Here is a 20,665-nt window from a genome sequence, read left to right as displayed (position 1 = left end):
ATTGCAACTTTACCTTGAGGCCTTTGGGTTACAACCTACATATACTCCGACTCAACGTGTTCAAAGGAGGGGTAATGATGGAGCTAGCACATCAAATGTACATACAGATTCGGTGCAATAGAATTGGACACTGCTCTACAAACGTTAAAGGTATTATGCTCACTTCTATCGTAGATGAAATGACAAAACTATGAAGGTCTCATTAAGTCATTTGTATCTATGTTTCATGACCTTTCCTGCAGATACATGTGATGATAAAAGAGTGCTAATCACACTAAATCATCTATGGCATGTATATTTGGCATGCAATCGAGGACGTTTGTGATTTCAAGATCATGAGGCTGTGGCAATCACTAACCTTACTTGTTGGTTTCTTTTCCTTGATTTTTATTTAATTTTTTGGACCCTCCTTTTGAGGTCACAAATGGCCGGACATTGTGTGGCCAGCGTGAAACGGCCGACAGTCCAGAGTTTCACTCGCAATCGGGAAGGGCAGGTCGCCACGAGATGGTCGGGCCAGTCGGCATTGTAATCCGAGCAGTAAAAGGGTGTCTAGGCTCAGTTCAAAGTCATTTAGGCCCCTGGCTACACTTTATAAGTTGGTGGGTACTAGGAATTTACACTTGGCGACGAGAGGTGATTTTGCCTAACCCATCAGCAAAGGGGGTGCCCAAAAATGAGAGGCTGAATTTCACTCATTCGAATGCTACTGTGTGTGTGAGTAGTGGGTGCAGGTGATGGCAGCTACAATGGAAAGCTTGCCTTCTTCCTTGCTTTATGTAGCGCGATGATTCCACTCTCGCGCAACTCTCTCCCCCTTTGAATACAGAAACATGATGCCCCGCTTGAGGGCTTTCCATCTGTATGTATAGTTGTGTGGGTTCATGCGTGATTGCCGAAGCAAGAGTGTTACCCGGATGTGGCAACTGCTAATCTTAGTTGTTGGTTTCTTTCTGTGATTTTTATTTAATTTTTGGGACCCTCTTTTTGAAGTCACAAATGGCCGGACATCGTGTGGCCAGTGTGAAACGGCCGACGGCCGAGAGTTTCATCCACAGGTTGCCACGAGATGGTCGGGCTAGATGGCACTGGAATCCGAGCAGTAAAAGGGTGTCTAGGCTCGGCTGAAAGTCATTTAGGCCCCTCACTACACTTATAAGTTGGTGGGTACTAGGAAATTAACTCAAAAGAGGCAAACTGGACACATGGCGGCTCCAGATGCACTTTCCCAGTCTGCATGAAGAGGGGGCACTTGTTATGTCCCGCTCACAGTAGAGGGGATTTAGCCCAGATGCCGTCGGGATGGGCGTCCAGTGTCCGGGCGGACGTAGTGTGAACACGGCCAGTGTGGCCGGCCATTATTATAAAAGGGAGGCCAAGGCCTCATTTGCAGTTATCGACCCCATTGGCAGAGTGCCAGTGGTTAGCCCGCGAGGCTAGGAGTGCGCGAGGTCACCTCGAGGAGGTGAGGCCAGGTGGTATGGGTGCTGAAAATCAGAGGATTCTTCTCGAATTTCCTGGTTCTCAATCGAAACTAATGTATTTTATCATTAATTTTCTGTTTTGGATTAAAATTCAGCATATGATATACTTTTACATCTCTCTGTAAATTCCTCTCTGTGTAAGTATCTCTGTCCCAAGCATAGAGAGAGAGAGAGAGAGAGAGAGAGAGAGAGAGAGAGAGAGAGAGAGAGAGAGAGAGAGAGAGAGAGAGAGAGAGAGAAGTACCTCTTCCTCTGTAGCAGTGACTTCCTCTGTGAGCATGGGAAGACAGTGGTGGCGATTCTTTTTGCCCAAGCGCTAAGGGTTCTAGTTGGATCCAGCAAGGCAGAGAATCGCAAGCTTGGCACACGCTCGCACGTGCTTGTGGGTAGCGGCAGATTTGCCACGCGTCAAGGTTCTTTTTTTTTCCTCTACGCATGCTCGTTATCGCTATTCCAGCGCTCGGCGTTTTTTTTTTAACGCTACCAAGTCACTTAATAGATTATTAAAAGGCCAGGCCCTTTTGTTTAAGTGGGGACACCTTAATTTTTTTAAGGTGAGTGTGAAACCTGTGTTGTCTTAAAAGTCACTTACAGAGACTAAGTTTTCCTGTAGAGGAAGTCATTTTTCAACCCTCTCCTTCTCTCTACTGCTCCTCTCTCTCACCTGCTCGCGCTCCCGCCGTCACCTGCTCGTGTTCCGACGCTCACGCCGACGCGTAGAGCTCTTCAAACTTCGACTTTTCACGATCGAAAAGTGCAGAAAAGGCTCGGTTTTGCGTGAATTTTCCAGTTTTTGTAACAGACTTGGACACTCCAAGTCAAGAATCAACCGCGACAGCACCAAATAACCACTTCAAAACAATTCACAGATCACAATAGATTTGCACTGGCCCGGCGGAGTTCCGTGCCTAGAGATATTGGCCCCAAAGACTGGCGCCCCTTTCGGTATTTCTTTTTATATTAATCAGATCAAAGTACAAGAGAGTGGCTAGGGTTTCACTCTCAGACTCTGCGTCCAGATGCTCTGAGAAGTGAGGCCCTCACCACTTATTTAAAGATTAAAGGGATGCCCAAAAGCAGAGCCCCAAAAGCTTGAAAGCAAAAGCAGATTCTCTCTCTCTCTCTCTCTCTCTCTCTCTCTCTCTCTCTCTCTCTCTCTCTCTCTCTCTCTCTCTCTCAATGAGAGTCAGTAAAAAGCAAGTTCTCTTTTTCTCTTTCTTTCTCCCAAATCAAAGCGAAAAGCTGAGATTTGCGTCGCTCAAAATTTCCCAAAATTTTAAAAAATATTCGGCCTCCGCGATTTCGGAAATTAGGGTTTGCAGGAATTTTAGGGTTTCTAGCAGAAATTAGGGTTTCTGTTGTCAGCCACGTCATCACTTTGTGACAGTTTTTCACGCGCTTCACCATGGATTCCTCCAGCTCTGATGTGTAGCGTGACGACGCGCCAGGTAACATCCAAATTCCCTTTACGCATGCTCTCTACACATGGATTACAAGCACTTTCCAGAGTTTCGACCAGCGTGTTACTGCTTTGAAAAATGCGAATGTTCAGACGAACCTTCGCTTGGCCTCTCTCGAAGGGGTCGTACAGGGGCTCAGTTCCCGACTTTCTACTCTCGAAAATATGGCTCAGTCGACGATTGCGCGTATTTCCGAGGGCGAAACCCATCTCCAGCATTTTGCGGACGCAGATTGCTGCTTTTGGGCGTTCGTAGGGTGGTCCGACTGCTACAATTCTGTACAAAACTACAAATTTCTCAGGTGAAGAGGAGTGTACAAAATTGGCCGTAAATAACTGCTGCACCTGTGGACCACATACTTTGATCTCCATGGGGAGCATGATGAACGGAGGATTCAGACGATTCCTCTCTATCTGCGCAGCAAGGCGCTTACCTGGCGGCGTGACGTGGGCTGACTTTTGCGTGAAATTCAAGAGGGATTTCGCCAAAATGGACCCTTTGAAAGCTTACGCCAAACTGCAGAGTCTTTCGATGAAAACTCAGTCTTTTGATAAGTATACGACAGCTTTCAAAGAGGCGCTCACCTTCTGCAAGGTGGATTCCACATACGTCGTGCACATGTACTTACTGGGGTTACATGAAGATTACCGTTGGGCCTTAATCAAGGACAAAGCCCCGACTGATGTCGAGGATGCAGTGGCCAAGGCCAGGACGTTCCATTTGATAAATGGAGCGAATTATGAAAAGAAAAGAATTGCAGACCATCCATCCGGTGAGGGTGCTTGGAGGAAGCGACCTCGATTCCAGCATAAGTCCAAATCACCACCGAGATCTTCTCAAGAGAAGAAGAAAGCCAGGAATGCTTCGGTTGCTGATGCAGTGAAGAAGGGGGCTTGCTTCGGATGTGGCCAGACTGGTCACCAAATCAAGGATTGCCCTAAAAAGAAAAAGACGCAGAAACTGCAAGGCAGTCCTTCGGTTCAAATTCACGAGATCTCAGGTAACTCTGATGTTGTTCAAGTTGAAATCCATCATTTAGCGCACAGTTCATGCACTCATTGTACTTTTAGCACCAAAGTGTTTGGTAAGCACGATCTTCTCCGTTTCCCCGGGACGATCAATGATCACGACGTGAACGTACTCCTTGATAATGGAAGCTCACACAATTTTGTGGATGCAAAATTGGTGCAGAAACTAAACTTGCGGACGCAGGACAGTGACCATGAGTATCGCGTGAAGATGGCTTGTGGCGTGGATACGGATATATGGAATCGGATGGTTCCAGACTTGTCGCTCGAGCTGACTGATTACAAAGAGAACCTGGACTTCCACATCATGCGCCTGGACAGAGCAGATGTTATTTTAGGGATTCCATGGTTTTATGATAAACAAGACTCATTGTATATAGACTATGTACATCACTCTCTTGTTTTTGTTAAGCAGAACATGCCTCATGTATCTGTGTCGCTTTGTAATCAGAAGTCTATAAATAATGGTTTTGCAATACCAGTTGTTACTGCTTTGGAAATGTATAAAGAAATAAAGTCCTCTGATGTTGACTTTTATCAATGTGTACAATCTACTTGGTTTGATTCATTAGTGCTTGGTACTTTCATTAGTGCTTGGTACTTCTGTCATTGAATTTCGTAAAAATGTTTCATGTTCTTCTGTTGAACTTGGGGATTCTGATGAATCCAATCTTATCCGAGAAATCATGACCGATTTCAAGGATGTTTTTCCTGATGATCTACCTCCAAGCTTGCCGCCTTTGAGAGGAGTCGATCATGGCATTGTTCTGAAAGCAACCCTATCGGTTTAGTAAAACCGAGGAGGACGAGATTCAGCGATAGCTGAAGGATTATCTCGATAGGGGTTTTGTTCGGCCTAGCAAATCCCCGTGGGGAGCACCAGTGCTACTTTCTCGAAAGAAGGATAACACTATGCGCTTCTGCGTGGATACAAGGGGTTGAATAAACTCACTGTCAAGAACAAGTATCCGCTCCCGCTCATGGACGATCTGACAGATCGGCTCCATGCAGCGTTGTATTTTACGAAGATAGACCTGCGATCAGGCTATCATCAGATACAGATCAAACTGGAAGATATTCCTAAGACAGGCTTCCATACGCGTTATGGTCACTACGAGTTTTTGGTCTTGCCTTTTGGTTTGACCAATGCTCCAGCTACGTTCCGGCAGATGATGGATGATCTGCTGAGACCGTTTTTAGGCAACTTCGTTGTTGTATTTCTCGATGATATCTTGATCTATAGCCGAAGTTTGTTCGAACACCTAGTGCATATACGCACTGTTCTCGAAGTACTGAGAACTCAGAAGCTTTACGCTAAGGCTTCGAAGTGTGAATTCTTTAAAAAAGAGCTTTTGTACTTGGGTCACATCATTACTCGCGATGGAATTCGCGTTGACCCTGAAAAATTGGATAAAGTGCGAAATTGGCCCATTCTGAAGAATGTACGCCAAGTAAAGTCCTTTTTAGGCTTTACTGGATTCTTTCGCAAGTTTATCAAGGATTACTCAAAAGTTGCTGCTCCGCTTACGAAACTTTTCAAAGGAGGGGTGAAAGGGCCGAAGACTTCGGGTCCTCATCGTAAAGGTAATCCCCCTGTTGTTTGGAATGAGCGTCTTGACGAGAGCTTTCGGACACTAAAGCACTTGGTGACTACTGCGCCAATATTGCACATTGTGGATCCTAGCAAACCGTTTGTGGTTGAAACGGATGCTAGCGATTATGCTATTGGTGCGGCATTATACCAGGATGGACGTCCTGTTGCGTTTGAAAGTAAGAAGCTTTCTGATGCCGAGATGCGTTATCCAACGTACGAAAAAGAGCTTTACGCCATAGTCCACGCCCTGAGGAAATGGCTGCACTACTTGTATGGCTCTACGTTTGTTGCATGGACAGATCATCATTCCTTGCGCTATATCTGTGATCAGGGTGATCTCAGAGGCCGGAAGGCTAGATGGGTTGAGCTTATGCAAGAGTTTGACTTTGAAATCCGTTATAGAAAAGGATACAGCAATCGAGTTGTCGATGCGCTCAACAGGATTCCTGAGGTCAATGCCTTGTCTATGGCTAAAATCTCGACGGATTTCTATCTCTCTCTCCGAGGGCTATGTCGTTCCGATGGCCATTTTGGCAAGATATGGAATGAGGTCGAAGCGGGGTATGACTCGCATGCAGGCTTGGGTGGTCCGGAGACCCAAGTGAGTCGTGCTGGAGAGACGAGATAGCGACAATATTCCATTAGAGGTGGACTATTGTTTAGAAATGGTAAAGTCTGCGTGTCGGAAATCGATGAGATTCGACGAAGGATTTTGTGCGAATGCCACGATGTTCCTAGCGTTGGGCACCCAGGCATCCAAAGACCTTTGGCTTTGGTCAAGCGATATTTCTATTGGCCAAGAATGCGCTTTTACATAGAGAGCTACGTGAAGAGATGCGCTCAGTGTCAGGTCAATAAGGCAGAGCGCCTTAGAAAAGATGGCCTGTTACATCCATTGGAAATCCCAGATGCCAAGTGGCAGAGTATTTCCATGGACTTTATCGTTGGTTTGCCAAATACTAGTCGAGGCAATGACGCTATTTGGGTTGTGGTCGATAGACTCACACAAATGGCGAAGTTTATACCAACGAAGTCAACAGTAAAAAGCCATGAGTTGGCGGTTTTATTTGTTGATCAGCTTTATAAGCTGTATGGTCTCCCAGAAGATATCGTCAGTGATCGTGATACTAAGTTCACTGGCCGATTTTGGCGAGATGTGTTTGCTCATCTTCAGACGAAGTTGAGTATGTCGTCTTCTGACCATCCCAAGTCCGACGGAGAAACTGAGAGGATGAATCAGACGTTAGAGGACATGTTGAGAGCCTATGTCTCTCATAGGCAATATGACTGGGAAAGGTATCTTTCACAGTTAGAGTTTGCCTATAATAGTAGCAAGCATTCTGCTACTGGATTTAGCCCGTTCATGCTGATGTATGGATTTGAGCCTAAATCCCCAATTGCTATTGGCTTAGAGAAAGTCAAGGAACGCCAAGCTCGTGATTTCCTGTATGACATGCAGGAAATGCTCGAATTGGCGAAGGATAGCATAAGAACGGCTCGTGATCGAGTCACTACTTATGCTAATCAAAAGAGGTCTCCAAGGACTCTAGATGTGGGACAATGGGTTTATCTGACGATACCCAAGGATTCCAAGACTATGCGAACAGGAAAGCATTATAAGCTTTCAGCTAGATATTGTGGTCCGTTCTTGATCACAAAGAAAATTGGCCAAGTTACCTATAAATTGCCTCTTCCTTCGGATGTTAGTGTACATTCAGTGTTTCATGTTAGCTGCCTTAAAGCGAAATTGGGCGAAGCCGACGTTGTGGTGTCTATCGAGGAAAATGTGTGGCAAGATATGCAAACTGAGTATATTCCTCGAGAACCAGAAGCAGTTTTGGATCATTGTACCCGTCATTCGCGTCAAAAGGCTTATGACGAGTACTTAACTAAATGGAATGGTCAATCTGAAAGGTTTGCTACTTGGGAACCTGTTAGAGCTTTGAAGGCTCAATATCCCCACTTCATTGATGAGGACATCAATGGTTCTTAAGGGGGGAAGTATGTTATGTCCCGCTCACAGGAGAGGGGATCTAGCCCAGATGCCGTCAGGATGGGCGTATAGTGTCCGGGTGGACGTAGTGTGAACACAGCCAGTGTGGCCGGCCATTATTATAAAAGGGAGGCCAAGGCCTCATTTGCAAATATCGACCCCAATGGCAGAGTGCCAGTGGTTAGCGTGCGAGGCTAGGAGTGTGCGAGGTCACCTCGAGGAGGTGAGGCCGGGTGGTATGGGACGCCCAGTCTTACAGGTGCATGCCTACGTCCTCGGACGCTGGCCCCAGCACGGGGGAGGTGCCGGATGGTGGCTATGGTCGGGTGGTTCGTCCGACGCGTATCTGTAGGCGGTCCGTGTGGCCGGGAGGTCCATTCTGTAAAGAATGAGGATGCAAGAGAGCTACACAAGACGAGCACAAAGCACACAGAGATGGAAAGCTTCTTCTTCTTCTCACAGAAAAGAGAGTACAATATGACTAAGTGCTAAAGCTGAAAAGTAGCACATATGTACATGCGGTCACTAAGTGTGAACACGCTAGAAGCGTACTAGGCTGGCACTATAAGTGTAGTCCAGCTATAGAATCACTGGCAGAGATCCTCCGTGTCGGTCACCTAACGCGCCAGTGAGTAAATGCCGTAAGCGGCCAAGACCCGTAGTGGATGCCAGCTCAAGATGTAGAGCTCGACATCTCAACACTCCCCCTCGAGCTCTGCATGTCGCAGAGTCCAAGCATAGTCCGGAAACGTCGAAGCTTCTCAGCTACGAGGGCCTTGGTAAAGATATCCGCTATCTGCTTCTCTGTGTTGACGTAGACCAAGTCGATGTCGCCCGCCAACACTCGCTCTCGAACGTAGTGGTAATGGACCTCTATGTGCTTGGTCCTGGCATGGAACACTGGGTTCCTAGCCAATTGCATGCTGCTGAGGTTGTCACAATGGATGACAATCTGCTGGTCCACCTGCACTTCCAAGTCCTCAAGTAATGTGCGTAGCCAAGCTACCTCGCACGCCGCAACTGCTGCACCTCTGTACTCGGCCTCTGTGCTTGATAAAGCAACCGTAGGCTGCTTTTTGCTGCTCCAAGTAACAGCAGCACTCCCAAAAGAGAACATGAAGCCACTCGTAGATCTCGTATCAACAATGCTACGTGCCCAATCTGCATCTTTATACCCATACAATGCTAATGGCATATCTGCTGCATAGAACAATGCGTAGTCAAGAGTCCCTTGCACATACCGAAGTGTGCGTCGTACTCCATCCAAATGTGGCTTCCTCGGAAGCTGCATGAACTGACTCTCCAAGCCTACTGTGTAGCTCAAGTCTGGCCTCGTGATAGTCAAGTAGATTAGACTACCCACAATCTTCCTGTACATCTTGACATCCTCAACAACATCACCCTTCTCTGCACTCAGCTTTGCATTCACATCCAAGGGAATAGAAATTGGCTTACAATCAGCCATACCATACTTTGACAACATGTCCAAAGCATACTGTCTCTGTGACAGCCATACACCCTCTGGAGTCCTGATCACCTCAATGCCAAGAAAGTAGCGCAACTCGCCCAAATCTTTCATTTCAAACTCCTGTTTGAGAAGGCCCTTCACATGGTCAATCTCCATAGCATTGTCACCCACAATAATAAGGTCATCTACATATATGGTAATGACCACAATCCCCACATCACTCTCACGTACATAGAGTGAATGATCAGCATGAGCTCTCCTAAAACCAATATTGACAAGATACTTGGCAATCCTATCATACCATGCTCTAGAGCCCTGCTTCAAACCATACAAAGCTTTGAGAAGCCTGCATACATAATCTGGGTAACCTGGATCGACATAACCAGGTGGCTGATCCATATACACTTCCTCTTGCAACTCACCATTCAAGAAGGCATTCTTTACATCCATTTGATGCATAATCCATCCTCTAGATGCAGCCACTGCTATGACAGCTCTCACAGTCGTCATCTTTACCACTGGAGCAAAGGTCTCCTCATAGTCTATGCCATACGTCTGTGCATAGCCCTTTGCGACCAGCCTTGCCTTGTGACGCTCAATGTTACCATCAGCCTTATGCTTGGTTTTATACACCCATTTACAGCCAATAGCTTTCTTGCCACTTGGCAATGGCACCAACTCCCATGTGTCATTTGCTTCCAATGCAGCCATCTCTTCATTCATTGCATCATCCCAATGCACATTTCCAACTGCATCCTCAAAACATGTGGGCTCCACATCCTGTATCACCTTAGCCATGTAGGTTTGGTGATGCGCTAGATACCCATCATAAGTCAATTTCTGAACTGGATTTCAGACTCTGTTAGATCTGCGCGGTCCTGGGTCACTCCTTTGCCCTCTAGCATCTTCTTGTACTTTCCTTACACCAGGTGTCCTGACAGCCGGAATTCCAAATTCCTCATCAAGACTTTGTTCAGAACCATCTGAATCCATGTCTACATGTGAAAAACCTGATGATGCATCAGCCATAAAGGGAGGTTCATCAACCTTTTCCTTTCCTTTTTGTGATATGTTCCCTGTACCTGCTGGTGGAGTAACCTGCGTACGTAGTCTACCATTCCATGGCTTCTCAACAGAGCTACGAGAAGAGGACTCTTGTGGTCCACTCAAAACCTGTGATTGTGGCCTCACATTTTGTACAACCACATCATCTTTTACATCAGCCCCAATAGTGCCATGTGCATTACTGTACCAGCTGCTCATCTCATCAAAGACTACATCTCTGCTCACTCGTAATTCTCGTGTAGTAGGATTGTAGCACCTGTACCCCTTTTGTTCAAGGGAATATCCCACAAGAATACATTTCTCTGCTTTAGGATCCAATTTCCTACGCAACTCATCTGGTACATGCACGTAAGCTATGGAGCCAAACACTTTCAAGTGTGCCAAATCAGGCTTTGTACCTGTAAACTTTTCCTCAGGTGTTACATCATGCACCGCAGCTGTAGGTGTCCTGTTCATAATGTACACAACTGTATTTACAGCTTTAGCCCAGAAATGATGAGGCATGTTCTTCTCATTCATCAATGCACGTGCAACCTCTGCAATGTGCCTGTTTTTCCTTTCTGCGACCCCATTTTGCTGTGGAGTATATCTGCATGTAAATTGCCTGCGTATACCATGCATTCGCAGAAAATCTGAAAAATCGTTGGAGAAGTACTCTCCCCCTCCATCTGACCTCAATGTCTTGATTTGCATATCTGTCTCCTTCTCAATCATGACTTTGAAGTCCTGAAAGTGACCAAACACTTCACTTTTGTTACGCATGAAGTAGACCCATACTTTCCTTGTATGGTCATCAATGAAAGAGACATAATACCTGCCACCATGTATACTTGCAGTATCGGTTGGACCCCAAACATCTGTGTGCAGCACCTCAAGTGGCTTTTTACATACATTGCGCTCATGTGGAAATGAGCCCTTTGATTGTTTTCCAAACTGGCATGCTGCACACACTTTATGCATACCATCTACCTTGAATTTGGGCAAACCTTTTACAATCTGTTTTGATTGCATGCTGCGCAATCTCTGCTCATTGACATGGCCAATGCGTTTGTGCCAAATGTCAACATCAGCCACAACACCTGTGCCCTGTGCAAATAATGCAGCTTTTACCTCAGGCATGTCTACATTCAGCGTAAACATTCTACCCACACATTTGCCCTCTGTGATCAGCTTACAGCCATTTTGGAAATCTTCTACATAACAGCCATTGGGATTGAAGCGAACCTGCAAACCTTGCTCAACCATTTGTCCAACAGAAACAAGATTCTTTGTAATGTTTGGGACATGAAGTACATCTGCTAAGTACTTTGATTTCCCACTCTTCGTATTTAGAGGTATGTCGCCTACATGAGCAATGGGGTGAGCTGTGTCATCTCCTGTTTGCACATAGCCTGACACATCTGGTTTGCGCATATCTCTAAACCACTCTCCATGAGACGTCATGTGATTAGAGGCACCTGAATCCACATACCAAACATCATCTTGGGTGGAATTCTCTGCAGTCATTGTATTCATTACATGCTGCATAACAAACATGCGCTCGTTTTTGCTGTCATCTGCATCTCTGCTAGTAGATGCATAGTTGCCCTGTTCTCTCTTTTCACTTGCTTTTCCCTTTGAACAGTCACGTGACATGTGACCTCTTTCACCACAAGTCCAACATTCTCTGGTATCTGCAGTATGTTGCTGCCTGCTTGATCCTGCACCACGACCTCTTTGACTCCCCCTGCCTTGAGACTGGTTTCCCCTGCCACGTGTATTGTTTTGATTTGATTGACCTTCTTGAAATTGACCCTTGCAACCCCTTGGGCTTTGACCACGACCTCTACCTCTACCTCTACCTCTACCTATGTTGGAGTTAGAATAAAAGGCCCGTTCAGAATTATTTCTGCCATGAGAAGAAGATGTGTCAAGGTTCTTCTCCTCAAGAATAAGCATAGAAATCAAATCTTGGAACACGGGGATGTCGTTTCTTGTATTCATGGAAGATCTGAAATGTACATACTCATCTCCTAGACCATCCAAGCATGCACGGACAATGTCATCGTCTTCCACTGAGACTTTAATAGATCCAAGAGCCTCAATGATACTCTTGATCTTCAAAGCATAATCATTGATGGAGAGGTTCCTCTTAACCTGATTTAGCTCCGACTTTAGTTGAAGCTTCCTGGCGTTGGTGTTCACCTCGAACACTCTGCCTAAGTTTTTCCATGCAATGGCGGGGGTTTCAGCATCCTGTAGATAGCCCATCATGCCATCTGTGATGCTCATAGAAAGCCAATACATCACTTTGCTCTGGCTTTGTTGCCAATCCCTCAAAGCTTTCCTTTGTTCTGTTGAAGCATTTGCCTCGGGAATCTCTGGTTCCTTTTCATTGTCTCCTTCTACATAGTCCCAATAACCTTTTCCTTTTAGGAAATTTGTTATTCTGAACTTCCATGCAGGGTAGTTATTTTTCTCAGTAAGCTTCTCAGTAACAATCTGACTGAAACCGTCAGACATCTTGAAGCACTAAGACAAAATAGTTGCAATCTGCAAAAACGTGCAAATCTGCTGAACCTGCTATCGTGGTACCTTTAACGCTTTCTACACTCAACGAGTGTCCACAATCAAGCGTACATACAACCACTGTACTTGTACAGTAAATCTCTGCGAACGAAGGGATTGTGATACTCTTGCTCTCTTAGCCTCTCTTGCCTGCACGAAGCTCTGATACCATGTAAAGAATGAGGATGCAAGAGAGCTACACAAGACAAGCACAAAGCACACAGAGATGGAAAGCTTCTTCTTCTTCTCACAGAAAAGAGAGTACAAAATGACTAAGTGCTAAAGCTAAAAAGTAGCACATATGTACATGCGGTCACTAAGTGTGAACACGCTAGAAGCGTACTAGGCTGGCACTATAAGTGTAGTCCAGTTGTAGAATCACTGGCAGAGATTCTCCGTGTCGGTCACCTAACGCGCCAGTGAGTAAATGCCGTAAGCGGCCAAGACCCGTAGTGGATGCCAGCTCAAGATGTAGAGCTCGACATCTCAACACATTCTCCCCGTTCGTTTCAGCACCCATTTCAAGAGAGGGCTGATTTTTGCTCTTCAAGTGCGCTACAGTGTGGGTGAGTAGTGGTAGGTGCTCACAGCTTTAATAGAAAGCTTGCCTTCTCCCTTGCTCTATGTAGCGCGATGATTTTCTCTCGCGCATCTCTCCCCCCCCTTTGCACATATGGAAATGCCCCCATGAGGATTGTCTCATGGAATGTGCAGGGGGTGTGGTGGACCCCAATTTCTATGCGAGAGGGTCGACCGAGATGGGAGCTTCAAAGATTCCTTGTGGGTAGTGCATAGATATTCTTATGTTGTAGGAGCATCACTTTGTGAGAGCCGTATTTGGCGTTGTGGACAGATCTTGGGTGGCCGTTATGAGACATTTTGGTCAGGTGCTTTTGGGCGTGGAGGCATTCAGGGAGGTGTATGTGTGACTATTGCGGACTCATGGCAGAAGGCCATTGTGGGCAGAGGTATTATTGTGCTAGGCAGGGCCCAATGGGTCAGTATGCAGGTTCAAGGTAGCCTTGTGGGATTCTTGAACATTTATGCGCCCAACCATGAGAGTGGACGGGCTGAGTTTTAGCCACATATTGTGGAGTCTTTGCCTCATGCAGAATAGTGGTGCATTGGGGGGGACTTCAACATGCTTGAGGACCCCTTGGATAGGATTGGAGGCAACCATGCTATTGTACACGAGGCTGAGTTGGCTGCTGGGAGCGCCTATGTATGACTTTGAGGATTTCAGATGTATGGCAGCATGCGAGCTTTGTACGGCCCTCTGACAGCCTCTCTTGCTCTTAGTCTCTGATGGTAGAGTAAGAGGCGTGTATCTTTCTAGGATAGATCGTTTTTACGCTAGTGATCACATGTGTGACATGGAGGGTTCAGTATGCATTTTGGCAGCGATTACTTTTTTGGATCATGCGCCAATGATTCCTACTTTGTCAGATATGCAGCAAAGTAGCAGTTTCAGGTTACACATCCTAGAGAGGATCTTGCTGGATACAGAACTCAAAGAGCAGGTTGTGGCGCTTTGGACATGGAGACTGGACACATTGGGAGACCCTGCTGCTAGAGCAGCCACCGGCCTTGCGGAGCTTAGTCGGTTCTTGCTCCAGGATTTGGGCATGGTGTCTTCAAGGAATTATGCTTTTTAAGCTTGCTCGATATCAATAAAATAAAGCAATACCATCAGGGGCGTCTATTTGGGGGCCAATCATCCCCGAGGGAAATTCCACCTCATGTATCTCTTGCTTATTGACTTCTTGTGCAATGTTCTACAGGTTTCACCACAGTGGGTTGGAACTTAGTTTTCAGCTGTAGCCACCTACTTTGCCAGTGCTAGTAATTCTGTGTCTTAAGCTCTATTGTTTCTTTAGAAGTTACGCATATATAACAAAGGATTGCATCTCTTGCTTTTTCTGTATGAGAAACCTGCTCTTTCCTTTTAGGGAGAAAAATAGGCTTTTTCTTAATGCAGTTTTTGAGATCGTTGTGATTCTTACTGTTCTTTGTCCATTGTCGCAATGTGAATCTGAAGTTTACTTTTTGTTTTGACCTTATGGAGTAAAGAAAAAATAAAAATCCCCCCCCCCCCCCACTGGAGGGTGTGGTGTGCTTGCTGTACTACTTGAGATTTTTGCATGTGGGTGATCATCGTCAAGGAGTTTCCTTTATCCAGCTCTTTGCTATTATTATTGTTGCAAGCCACTTGTACCTCTGTTAGCATCTCAAACCACTGTTAGAAGACAAAGTGTTGGCTGCTACATCTTGCAAGCATACCCACAATGACAGTCAGTCTTGTGAAACAGGAGCTTGAAAAACTGTCAACAAAATTTAGTGAGCATGTTTTGGATTCAACCAAGAAGTTCGAAAAGCTGATCACAAACAAGGATGACATTGCAGGCTTGCCAGCAACAGCTCTTGGTGTGGCTGCTCAAGCAGCTGTAGCAAAGGTAATTTCTTTGTTACTTGCTCAGAAAGCTTTTCACCTATGTACATGGAAGATGCAAATTAAGATACCGCTTGCCTCTTACATGGTTTCTTTTGTCTATGGCAGGGTCACGAAGGGGCTAATGCAGAGGATGGTCCATGGATGATTACTTTGGATATTCCTAGTTACATGCCTATAATGCAGCATGTACGTAATCGTGCTTTAAGGGAAGAGCTCTATCATGCCTATTTGACGCGTGCTTCCACAGGAGACCTGGATAACACTCCAATTATTAACAAAATTCTTGAGCTTCGTTTGGAAAAAGCTAAACTTCTTGGTTTCCTCAGTCATGCAGAGGTATTTTCTGTTTTGGTGTTTTTGGTTTTTTCTGGTAAGGTTGCTGTGCTTAGTCATGCTTGGGCATTTGCAGGTGAGCCTGGCTGTGAAGATGGCCACTTTAGACAAAGCGGAGGAACTTCTGGAAGATCTGCGCAGCACGTCTTGGGAGCCAGCACTAAAAGGTGGTGTCAAGTTTTTTTTTTTTTTTTTCCGAGAAAAAGATCCTTCTATTAGTTAATGAAAACTGCCCATAGGGCTACAACCACCTTTGCAAGAGAGGGCTACAACAAGCATGACTCTCCCAATGAAAAAACAACATATATACAATGAGGCTAAATCAAGAGATGGGAGGAGGGAAGAGCCACACAGGTGGACGGTAGTGCCATCTGAGCACACCCTAGACTATGGTGTAGAAAGGTCCAGGGCGCCATAGTCGAAGGAAAGCCTCGCGGCGCTCCCGCATGCGGTCGGAGCTGCCCTGTAGTCCCTCAATCTCTCCTCTGAGAGTATGGATCAGCTCTAGCCAAAAGTCACGAACAGTCTCTGCTGGTGGCACAGGGCGAGCCTCAAAGATACGGAAACAGCGGGCCCGCCAGATGAACCAAAGTGTCAGGCCACTGATGAGCTCCCAACACTCCTCTCTCTCTCTCTGCGCCACTCCTGTGGAGTAAGCTCTGTAGTAGGTTGGAGTGTAGGTCGCCCCCCCTGCATCACTATCATCCTGCTGGTGGAAGATAGCTCAAACTGAAGTGCCGGGCCCGTGAGGGTTGACCAAGCCGTGGAGAGAGCAGGCATCAGCCGAAGAACTCGTAGCCACACCTGCTGTGCCGAGGGACAGTCCCAAAGACAGTGACGTTGACTCTCCACTAAATGGTCGCAAGCTGCACATGTGGCCGAGAGACCACTATGCACTAGCCAGCTCCCGACTGCTGTAGCTCTATGTGCGACCAGCCACTGAAACAAGGTGACTCGCCTCGGCTGTCTGGAGTCCCACAACCTCTCCCAAAAGTCTTCTATAACCCGCCTGTACAACGTAGAGGGCGGTACTATTTCAATCACCTGTTAACTTTACACAGAGCATTGAGAAGGGAAGAGAACACAGTTGCATCCAGCGACTAGAATGTCATTGCGTACACGAGACCGACACCCTGTAGGCCCCAAAGATTGGCGCCCCTTTCGGTATTTCTTTATTCAATTAAGGTAGACGATCCGACCACTTAGCACAAGCTTTCACAAAGCTGTCCAAACCTGGTGAGGGCTGAAAACGCAGGTTTTCGACCTGATTTTGGCAGCATAACGGTGCAAAAACCCCTGTAGGTCAAAAGCACCTGTCTAGGACGGATTCCCTCGCTATCTGGAAGCATTCTAGTGAGCTGTCACAGAAATTCAGCGGGCTATAATTCCCTGTTTTTCACTGTTGGGTGCCCAAAAGCCTGTACACGCATCCCAAGGCTCTCACGAGGCTCCCCCGGGGTTCCCTTGCAGTTTATGTGCGAAACCCTAAACCTGCAGAAAAACACAGCAGGCTGTAATTAGCTGTTTCGGATCGTTTTTAGGAGAGCGAACATGCCTACGCGTGTCCCAAGGGCTCCCGCACGCAATGGGACAGTTCCCCTGTGAATTGGACGAGTTTTCACGCGAGAAAACTCTCCAAACTCGCAATCTTTCGCGATGGAACTGTGCGAACCAGTGGGGGATTAGCAATTAGCTAATCCAGTTCCTGTTCATAAGGCTCTTGCCTTGGCAAACGCGCATAAACCCCCAGAACTGTACATGTTCAACTGAGTAGCCCAACTAGTGGGGCATTACCATATGTGCCAAAGGGGGGAGAGAGATGTACAAGAGCAAGTCATCGCGCTACATGAGACAGAGGAGAAGGCAAGCTTTCCATTAAAGCTGTAGACCTGCACCCACTACTCACACACACACACACACACACACTGTAGGTCACTTGTGTTCAAAATCAGCCTCCTCTCTCAAATTGGGCGCCCCCTCTTCATGCTGGAAGTGGCAAAACTGCCTAGACCCGCCATGTGTCCAGTTTGCCCCTTTTGAGTTAATTCTCTAGTTCCCACTGACTTATAAAGTTATAAGTGACTTTTCGAGTGGCCAAGACTTCATTTGGCCCACACAGGCTTCCATACTCATCAGAATTCAGTGCTAACTGGCCCGACGAGTGCGAGACTGACCGACCCAGACTCCCGCTGTGAGAAACCTATTCGGCCGCAGCCAGTTTCACACTGGCCATGCAATGTCCACTTGCACCTTTTCAAGGGTTCCGGGGAAAACAAGTAAAAATAAAATAAATAAAAATATATAGTACTTATTTACGGAAGGCAACGGGAAAAATACACCTCTTGGTGACACACCCCACCCTTGAAATACTGCAAGCGACCTCGCTTGCATGCCAATAATACATGCGGTATCTGTTGATATCACACATATTCTATGATGGATATACATGCTTCCGGAAATGTAGCGTTGGACGACTAAACAATCCCACCAACCTGGCTACGACACATATATCAAGCATAGAAGTCTTCTAGTGTACTCTCAAGCACAAACTTCTCTAGCTAAATTCTGTATGGAAAGAGTAGATACAATTGCTTAACTACTCTCTTGAGCATCATGAACCATGCTCTTGCCTTGCTCGAGAAAAGGCTACATCAAGTCACTGTGGGTTCCATCTGAAAGGCTTCAAGATACAATTGCAATAGCTGAGGTGAATCAACCGGTTCAGACTCTTCCATCCATTTGGCATCCAACGATGGATAGTTCTTGAACTTCACCAAATAGCGTCTTGCAATCTTTCCTCTAACCTTTCTTCTTTATGTGCCAATATTTGTTCAGGAACAAGGATTTCATCCAATTCTTCCACTTCGGGTTGTTCCTCATCAAGCATATTCTCTGGCACATCACCAACAAAGGGTCTTAAAAGGCTGACATGAAAAGCACTATGTATTTTCCAGCCTTCTGGTAGCTTTAATCTGTAAGCTACATCGATGATCTTTTCTGAAATCTGAAAAGGACCATAATATCGCATACTGAGCTTAGGAAACAAGCGTTCCTTGCCTTTCCTTTTCCTTAACCTGGCCTTTTCAAAGCGCAAAAACACCCAATCACCAAGTGAAAATACAAGTTCACGACGCTGACGATCAGCAGCTTTCTTTTGCTTAGCCCGAGTCTTCTCAAGAGCAATCTTTATCTTCCTGTATGTTTCATCCATATCTTGCACATACTTGTCTGCCTCAAAAATCTTGTCCTTAGTCTGCAAAATAGGCGGGACTTTCTTCCCTCCTTCCACTATCTCAAATGGTGCCTTACCTGTTGACGTATGCACAGTGTTATTGTAAGCATATTCAACGAATGGAAGATGGTGTTCCCAAGTTGCCTTGTGCTCTGACACATAACATTTGAGCTGGTCCAGAACAGTAGAATTTGTCTCTTCTGACTGTCCATCAGTTTGCGGATGAAACGAAGAAGAGAACTTTAGCGTAGTGCCCATGTTCTCAAACAATTCCTTCCAGAAAAGACTCGTCATACGTGGATCCCTGTCACTGACAATTGACTGAGGCAGACTTCACGTTGTGAAGTTTTCGTCCGAGTGACGACCAGTTGATATTGTGCTAATTCTTTCTATCTTTTGTGGTGTGTATGCCCTATCAACTACCTCATTTTTGTGCTAATTTTTTCGATTTAATGCTTCTGTTAGTGCTAGGCTTCATTATGGCTGAGTTTGCCCTTGATCTCCGGAGTCATGATAGAAACTCAGTACGTTGAACTTTGTGTTGATGTATGCTCATATGTGTGTGTGTGTGGTGTGTGTTGTGTTGGGGAGCATATGTTAGTACCTAGTTCTATACCCACTATTGGGCACTGACGACGTTAGTGGGGATGTCATGGTATTTAGTCAATACTATGCATGATGGAGCTGATGGTTATATTGTCTTGTGGGTGACTACCATGGGTGTATACCTTGCACTTTCCTTCAAGGGTGAATCTGGGCTTATCCTGGATTCATCTAGGTATATTTTTTAGTCGTATTGCAGACATGCAGACTTCACGTTGTGAAGTTTTCGTCCGAGTTACAACCAGTTGATATTGTGCTAATTCTTTCTATCTTTTGTGGTGCGTATGCCATATCAACTACCTCATTTTTGTGCTAATTTTTTCGATTTAATGCTTCTGTTAGTGCTAGGCTTCATTATGGTTGAGTCTGCCCTTGATCTCCGAAGTCATGACAGAAACTCAGTACGTTGAACTTTGTGTTGATGTATGCTCATATGTGTGTGTGTGTTGTGTGTTGTGTTGGGGAGCATATTTTAGTACCTAGTTCTACACCCACTATTGGGCACTGACGACATTAGTGGGGATGTCATGGTATTTAGTCAATACTATGCATGATGGAGCTGATGGTTATATTGTCTTGTGGGTGACTACCATGGGTGTATACCTTGCACTTTCCTTCAAGGGTGAATCTGGGCTTATCCTGGATTCATCTAGGTATATTTTTTAGTCGTATTGCGGACATGCAGACTTCACGTTGTGAAGTTTTCGTCCGAGTTACGACCAATTGATATTGTGCTAATTCTTTCTATCTTTTGTGGTGCGTATGCCATATCAACTACCTCATTTTTGTGCTAATTTTTTCGATTTAATGCTTCTGTTAGTGCTAGGCTTCATTATGGCTGAGTCTACCCTTGATCTCCGGAGTCATGACAGAAACTCAGTACGCTGAACTTTGTGTTGATGTATGCTCATATGTGTGTGCGTGTGGTGTGTGTTGTGTTGGGGAGCATATGTTAGTACCTAGTTCTACACCCACTATTGGGCACTGACGACGTTAGTGGGGATGTCATGGTATTTAGTCAATACTATGCATGATGGAGCTGATGGTTATATTGTCTTGTGGGTGACTACCATGGGTGTATACCTTGCACTTTCCTTCAAGGGTGAATCTGGGCTTATCCTGGATTCATCTAGGTATATTTTTTAGTCGTATTGCGGACATGCAGACTTCACGTTGTGAAGTTTTCGTCCGAGTTACGACCAGTTGATATTGTGCTAATTCTTTCTATCTTTTGTGGTACGTATGTCCTATCAACTACCTCATTTTTGTGCTAATTTTTTCGATTTAATGCTTCTGTTAGTGCTAGGCTTCATTATGGCTGAGTCTGCCTTTGATCTCCGAAGTCATGACAGAAACTCAATACGCTGAACTTTGTGTTGATGTATGCTCATATGTGTGTGCGTGTG

At 45.7% G+C, this 20,665-nt stretch overlaps 1 protein-coding gene across 2 annotated transcripts in view; it reads left to right on the top strand.

The window, feature by feature from the left end:
- Window positions 1–20,665, top strand: part of LOC147463280 (putative cytosolic oligopeptidase A) — a 78,608-nt gene that overhangs the window by 13,553 nt on the left and 44,390 nt on the right. For both annotated transcript variants that reach the window (XR_015185026.1, XM_086487880.1), the window contains exons 5-7: window positions 14,949–15,092; window positions 15,197–15,427; window positions 15,501–15,591. Coding sequence is in view for 1 of the 2 variants with exons in the window: in XM_086487880.1 (XP_086344006.1) it covers window positions 14,949–15,092; window positions 15,197–15,427; window positions 15,501–15,591 (466 nt within the window). In the remaining variant the exon portion in view is untranslated. The remainder of the gene's footprint in view (window positions 1–14,948; window positions 15,093–15,196; window positions 15,428–15,500; window positions 15,592–20,665) is intronic.

This window comes from Adiantum capillus-veneris, chromosome 2, assembly GCF_014529385.1.
Source record: "Adiantum capillus-veneris isolate H3 chromosome 2, ASM1452938v2, whole genome shotgun sequence".
NCBI classification, from domain to species: domain Eukaryota; kingdom Viridiplantae; phylum Streptophyta; class Polypodiopsida; order Polypodiales; family Pteridaceae; genus Adiantum; species Adiantum capillus-veneris.
This window is presented reverse-complemented; position numbering and strand designations above follow the sequence as displayed.